The sequence below is a fragment of the Micropterus dolomieu genome, linkage group LG23, assembly GCF_021292245.1.
Source record: "Micropterus dolomieu isolate WLL.071019.BEF.003 ecotype Adirondacks linkage group LG23, ASM2129224v1, whole genome shotgun sequence".
Taxonomy (NCBI): domain Eukaryota; kingdom Metazoa; phylum Chordata; class Actinopteri; order Centrarchiformes; family Centrarchidae; genus Micropterus; species Micropterus dolomieu.
In genome coordinates this window covers 35,862,816-35,870,384 of record NC_060172.1, presented here as the reverse complement: position 1 = coordinate 35,870,384, position 7,569 = coordinate 35,862,816, and the positions used below count along the sequence as shown (strand labels likewise).

The window sequence follows — 7,569 nt, the reverse complement described above, 5'->3', positions numbered from 1 at the left end:
CGGTGTCCGACATTGTTTTTGCATATGTACACACCGACTCAACATTAATCTTAGTGACCTCCGATTGGCGTAACCGGGAGTCATTACCGCCGACGTGAATAACAATCTTACTGTATTTACGTTTATCCTTAGCCAGCAGTTTCAAATAAGACTCAATGTCGCCCGCTGTGGCCCCAGGGATGCACTTAACTATGGCCGCTGGCTTCGCTAACTTCACGTTTCTCAAAATGGAGCTGCCAATGATCAGAGTTGGTTTCTCAGCGGGTGTGTCGCTGAGTGGGGAAAATCTGTTAGAAACGTGAACAGGTTGATGGTGCCCCGTGGACTTTGAATGCTTACGACTATTCCTCCTTCGGACAGTCACCCAGCCCCCCCTTCCTGGCTGCACAGGGGATGCCGGGGGACGGCTACCACAGGCTAACTCAGGCCGTTCTGCACCGACTACCGGGGACTGGCTAGCTACGGTAGCTAAAGACTGATCAACCAAGGTGCGGAGCCGGACTTCTAAATCACTGAGCCTCGCCTCCATGTCTATAAATAAACTACACTTATTACACGTACCATTACCGCTAAAGGAGGCAGAGGAGTAACTGAACATCTGACACACCGAGCAGGAGAAAGTTGGAGAGAGAGGAGAAGCCATCGCTAGCTGCTAAGCTAAAGTTGCAAACGGCTAAGCTAAAGTACTGTAGCGTCAGTTACCAAAACTTTAGAAGAACTATGAGATTGAACAGCAGTCACTAAAAGATGGAAAGAAGTGTGAGTGCTTAGGCAAAATCACTGTAAAGAATAAGTGTCTAGCGGACAGCTGGCCGCTGCAATCAAACAAATGCAACTGTCATTCAGCGAGAGCAGCGCAACACGGCACCAACACACAAGCACCGGAAACGGAAATGAGTCAACACGCTTACCGCAATACGTCAGCAGTACGTCAGCCAAGACCACTTCTGTAGCCTGCAACAGCGTGCTGCATGTGATGTCGTTTTATTCTTCTGCGCATGCGGATCACTTTCAGGCCACGGACAGTTCACACTGGAGTCTGATACGGACCACATTTAAACTATAATGTGAACTGTCAATCAAAAAAAATCGGATCTGGGAGCATTAAGGAATTACGATTTTTTTCTAACAAAAAATGAAGTAACCAAGGGTTTAGTGTCTTGCACAGGGACACAGGTGTCTCTGGTCTCCCACACCAAAAGCATGTGTCTTATCCACTGATGCATTACCACCCTAATATACTAATGGTAACACCACAATTGTAAATGCTCCGTACTTGTATAGCACCTTTCTAGTCTTTTCAACCACTCAGTGCGCTTTTACACTACATCTGCATTCACCAGTCATACACATTCGTACACGGAGCCTAAGTGCTCAAACAGAAACTAACATTCACACTCATTCATACACTAGCGGAACAGCAATTCGGGGTTCAGTATCTTGCCCAAGGACACTTTGACATGCAGCCTGGAGGAGCCGGGGATTGAATCGCCGACCTTCCGATTAACGGGCAACCCAGCTTGACCTCCTGAGCCACAGCCGCCCAATTGGCTTCAAACTATTTGTGATGTCACAAAATTATCTTGGACATACACATCTTAAACTGAGATTTAAAGCTGCAGTTGGTAACTATTCAACACACAATGCAAAACATTAAATTTACATTTAAATGATGCTGTCTCAACCAATTTTGACAAATCATGTAGAAAATGATGTGCCAATTAAAATTCCAATGACCAAACATCATTAGGTGTTTAATTTGATTGGCAAAATACTGTGTCAGAGTATGGTGGTTGAAACTTCAAAAAAATCTTTTAAATCCAGAAAGAAGCTGCAAAGAGTGTACCTCTTTTGAAAAATCCCTGAATTCCAACATTGGCTACTATTTTCAAAGATTTTACACCATAGATTTTCATTGTCTCGGCCGATTTAGATGATTCTAATTTTTAATGACAATGACAAAGGAGATGAACATGAGAAGTGTTGGCCGTCTTTCTCAATGACCTTGTCCTTCAAAGCGTCACGAGATGCTAGTTCCTGGTTCCATTCCCTTCAAGATCTCTGTAAATCTGGCTCTGCCTTTTTCATATGTGCCAACCAGTTTGGCTTTGTTAGTGTGAGCAATGTTGTAAAACCCAATAATGTAAAAAATCTTTTAACTCCATCAAAAATGAAATAAAATAATGTAATAAATGTCTTAACCAAAATTTTAATTGTTACATTTACGGGAGGTTATTAAATTTTCTTGCAGAACCTGATAATGTAATAACAGGATACCCAGGGGTCTTAAAAGTATTAAATTTCATTTGCAAAGGTCTTAATTTTTTCTTGGCCTTTCAATTAAATGAATGCCATAACTGTTATCTGGCAGTACAGGTAACATTACTGTTTACATCAATGTTCAGCTTTACGCTCTGGACTGTGGAGTGTTTGCGGTGCACGAGCTCCGCCATCCAAGCTCTGCGCGAATCAGTCAGTTGTTGGGAAAGAAAATAAAACGTCTCTGACGTGCTACTAATAAGCTAACGTTAGCTGGTCGGCTCAGAATGGGCAAGTGTCTGAAGTTCAGAAAGCCAGAGATGCGGACAAGTTGGCGGACAAGGCTAAGGGCAGTGGCGCTGAGGTTAACACATCAAGAGGATCAGTGTGCGAGTCAGTCACACTGTGGGGAGCGCTAATGGTAACAGTGGAGCTGGAAGACTGCATGCAACAGTAATGGAGAGAAGGGTGTATGAGAAGAGGACCGTGTCTGTGTCTCGGCGTTGTGCCACTGTTGTAGGGTAACATTATGTGAATGGAAACATCCAACATGCGAACACACATTAAACTACATCACCCAAATGGGCCGATCACCAAGATGAGGAAAAAACTAACCGGAGCACAACTCCTTATCCCCGCTGCTTTCAAGCCAACACTATATTACACTATCAAGCAGCCTTTGGATGCAAAAACAGAACAGGATGAATAATCACTGAAGCAATTGGCATTTACATTGGTATATTATATTTCATTACCTTATCCAGCCAAGATGTAACTTATTGTAACAAATCATACTGCACAATTTATATTGTATTTTTGGTTTCACACCATAAGAGTTCTTAGTGCGACAAATATTGTATTCATTTCATAGGTGTCATTTACGCTGGGGATGCTGGGGACATGTCTCCATCACTTTTTTTTAAAGCATTTGTTAAATATGTTTGCAACAAGAAATGTTAAAAAAAAAATGAAATGCTTTGAGAAAACATGCAATACAAATATAGAAGAAACAAATGTGCATTTTCCAAAAGAAGTAACTTAAGCTAAGAAACAAGCTGCATTATATTCTGTTTGAATTGTCACCTGAATTTTCTGTTTCACTTAATATAAATAAGGACAATTCTGCCATAAATTGGTGCAGAAAATGTCTCCAGAATGCAGGACGTTGAAGTGTTTAATTTTCTAGGGGAGGACCCCCAGACTCTCCATTTATTTATCAGCATTGAATATTTTATCAAAATAGTGTTAAAATCTTCTTCTAAAATCTTCGTCTTGTTCCTCTGAACCCAATATTGTGCATTGTGCATATGAGTGCAAGTGTATTGCACAAAGTCATGTCCATGATTCATTTTATGTCACCAGAGTGCAAACACACCCCAAAAAGCTGTGGTGTATTAAAAATGAATGTGAGTATTATAATAAATTGTTTTATTAAATTCAGGTAACTTTGTAAATTATAATTTTCTTGGGCTTAAAATTCATACAGATTTTCCATTATACAGCGGTGAAGTTGGCATTAAATTTCATCCTAGGTGGTATTAAAAAGGTCTTAAAAAGTCTTAAATTTAACTTTGAGAATCCTAAATAAGTATTGTATATAGTATATGAATCTGTCCGGTTAGGATGCATATGCGATTCGAATCAGTTACCTGTTTTGGTGCAAATGAAAGTGACAACAGATGCACTGGAGAGGCAACCTCCAAAAAGGGTTTTGCAGGTGGTGGCCACAGACAGTTTTTCTTTACTGATCCTTCCTGACTGATCATTCTCTAGTTTAGCATTTTTCTAGTGTATTTGTCACCACTGGTAGCATGAGGCAGTATCTGCAGCCCATTCAGGTTGCACAGGTAGTCCAGCTCATCCAGGATGGCACTTCCATATGTGCCATTGCAAGAAAGTTTACTGTCTCCCAGCCCAGTCTGAAGAGCATGGAGGAGATACCAGGAGACAGGCCGTTACACTACGAGAGCTGGACATGTTGTCTATCGGAACTGTAGAAGGGCATCAACCCAGCAACAGGATCGGTATCTGCTCCTCTGTGAAAGGAGGAACTGGAGGAACACTGCCACAGCCCTATAAAATGACCTCCAGCAGGCTACTGGTGTATATGTTTTCGACCTATCTCAGAAACAAACTCCATGAGGGTGGCATGAAGGGTGTGCTCACAGCCCGCCTCTATTGGTGCTTCGGAGGCCTGTTGAACTTTCAACTATTTTGTTTGTCGAGAACTGGTGTGTAATTTAAGTGTTCCCTTCATTATTTTGAGCAGTGTATAATATTAGAATAAGATAAGTTGGGTGCGAAAACATTCAATACAGATCAATGCAAAACATAATATTCCGATTTTTTGAGCTATATAGTGTGTATAATTTCATGTTATTGGAAAGGGGGCAAGTTTAGTGTGTAATATTCACAAATAAAAAGTACTATGTTTTAGACATGATTATAGCATTGCCTCTTTGAAAGAAATGACTTAAATGCAAAAACAGTGCATTACCAAAACATTAACACAATATTGGTGGCATGCTAATACAATATTTGCCAAGTTATTACAATACTGTGAAATTATTACATTATTGTGTTCTGCAAAAATAAGGTTAACCAAATCAATCCAAAAAACCGAACCCCAGTTAATACAGCTAGAGCTCTAATTACACTTGTTTGTGTGGATGCCTGACGTTTCTACAACCCAGCAACAAAACAGTTTTCATTCTATCCCCCTGTTCACCAGACACAATGTGTGACACATTAATAAAATACTCCTCCATTTCAGTGGAATGATGTGATTACTCAGCAGTAGTCCTTTCAGATCACGTCCCTCTTTACTGATTTAGGAATGAATCACTTCCTAAATGTGAAAAGCACCAAAACTGGAGTTTAAACACTAGAATTATTATCTTTTACATGGAGGCTATTCTGCAAATTGACCGACAACACCCCTCATCTACTAGACCCATTTTTCAGATGGAGAGACTAGAAACAGATATTTTTTGCCTGTACTTAACTCGTTTTTAAGGCCCATACACAGCATACCATTTTATCTTGGTCTTATCTATATTTCCTTCTTTACAGACTTTTAAAGACAAAGGAATAGTGTCAGAAACAAACATGAAAAACTACCTACAGACATTTTGTATGTAAACAGTACAACAACAACAAATGCATCATTAAATTTTAAAAATAGACATGGTGTGTAAAGATAGTGGAGTGAGAGCCACGATTGTCCCTCTCCAGTGCACACTGGGGTCAGGCAGCAGTAAACATGGCTATGCTTCTGAAGTGAATGTAAATGCTCCGTATTTGTATAGTGCCTTTCTAGTCTTTTCAACCACTCAAAGCACTTTTACACTACATCACATTCACTCACTGAGCACTTAGGCTCAGTAGCCTAAGTGCTCAAACAACTAACATTCATACACTGGTGGAACAGCCGCAAGAGGCAATTCGGGGTTCAGTATCTTGCCCAAGGACACAACATGCCAGCCTTCCGAATAATGGGCAACCCGCTCTACCTCCTGAACCACAGTCGGTCCCTTGTGCTTTTTTGATAATCTTTCCACTGTTTCAATGTGACAGTTTTTACAGCCACTGTTAAGTCCTTTTGGGGTTGTATCCTGTTCAAAAGATGGGCAGATTATCACTGGCCTCTGAATGCTAACTTTTGCATTGTATTGCTGCCCTTTTAAACTGTGGACAGTAAACAGTACTGTATTGTGCATGTGTGTATGTGTGTGTGTGTGTGTGTGTGTGTGATGTCTACTCCCTGTCCCTGCAGTGTGCAGATTTCCCAGTGCTGCAGGACACATTGCTGCTGTCAGTCATATTGCAAGTTGCTGAAGGTCTGCAGTACCTCCACAGGGGAGGCCTGGTGATGAGGGCCCTGTCTTCCCACAGTGTGGTACTCACCAAGCTTGCAGTAGCCAAACTAACCGGTTTAGGCTATTTGGTCCCCAGGTAGGCACACCAGAGCTCCAGACTGTGACCAAATGCTCACATTCTGCGACCATTTTTTGAGACAGTGCAAGTAATAGCATATGTGCGACCTGCACATTTGACAACATTTTTTTATTTTTTATTTCATGTCGAAAAAAGATGAGGGAGCAAGTCTGCACCAGGAGATTTCCTGTTTTGGCCTGCTGTTTATTGTCAACTTGACTAGTTGCAGCTATAACATGCAAGCAAATATAGTAAGCAGGAGAAACCTCCGAGTCCGTGTCTCTTTCTCTCTCTCTGTCTCTCTGCAAAATATACATTGGTTAATAAGTCGGTGTTGGCCACACACTGTGTATTATTGAGACCCTGCGGACAGCCTGGACCCTCACCTGTATGCTTTCAGAACCAACAGAACCGCAGAGGATGCCATCTCCACTGCCCTCCACTCAGGCCTCACCTACACCTACATCAGAACGCTGTTTGTGGATTTCAGCTCAGCATTCAACACAATCTCCCCATGAATCAGCAAACTCAGCACTCTGGGTTTAAGTACCGCACACTAGATACTGGACTTCCTCACAAACAGACCCCAGTCAGTTCGGATTGGCGGACTCAGCTCCTCCATTCTAGTGCTAAACACCGGAACCCCCCATGGCTGTGTGCTCAGCATCCTCCTCTTCATGCTGTACACCCATGACTGCATCCCCTGACATGGAGAGAACTCCATGCTGTGAAGTTTGCGACACCACCATCATCGGCTGGATTTCAAACAACGATGAGACTTTATTGGGAGGAAACTCATAATCTTGCAGAATAGCTTGTAATCTTTGCTCAACGTCAGCAAAACCAAGGAGCTGATCATTGATTTTAAGAAGAAGGAGATAAAGACACACAGTCCTGTCTAGATCAGTGGAGCTGAGGTGGAGCAGGTGAACAGTTTCAGGTTCCTGGGAATCAGCATCACAGAGAACCTGACATGGTCGTCTCACATCTCCACGCTGGAGAAGAAAGCTCAGAAATGACTGTATTTCTTGAGGAAGCTTAACAAGGCCAAATTTCCAAGTTCTTGTCAGCTTTTACAAAGGAGCAATAGAAAGCATCCTGACCGGAAACATCACTAACATGGACACCCTAACCCCAGGACTGGAGGGCTCTGCAGCAGGTGATTCAAACTGCTCAGAAGATCATTGGTACCCATCTCCCGAGCATCAGTGATATTGGTGAGGTGAGGTGCCTGCACAGAGCCCAAAGATACTAAAAGACAGTACCCACCCAGCCACAGCCTGTTCACCCTGCTGCATTCTGGGAAGAGATATAGAAGTTTCTGCTGCCGCACCACCAGACTGCAGAGCAGCTTCTTCCCCCAAGCTATCAGGC

The 7,569-nt window shown here is 42.3% G+C and overlaps 1 protein-coding gene across 8 annotated transcripts in view; it reads left to right on the top strand.

Moving 5' to 3' along the window:
• LOC123962713 (inactive serine/threonine-protein kinase TEX14-like) overlaps positions 1-7,569 on the top strand; it is a 94,274-nt gene that overhangs the window by 25,181 nt on the left and 61,524 nt on the right. For all 8 annotated transcript variants that reach the window (XR_006823040.1, XR_006823041.1, XM_046038962.1 and 5 more), the window contains one exon: positions 6,035-6,213. Coding sequence is in view for 6 of the 8 variants with exons in the window: in XM_046038962.1 (XP_045894918.1) it covers positions 6,035-6,213 (179 nt within the window). In the remaining 2 variants the exon portion in view is untranslated. The remainder of the gene's footprint in view (positions 1-6,034; positions 6,214-7,569) is intronic.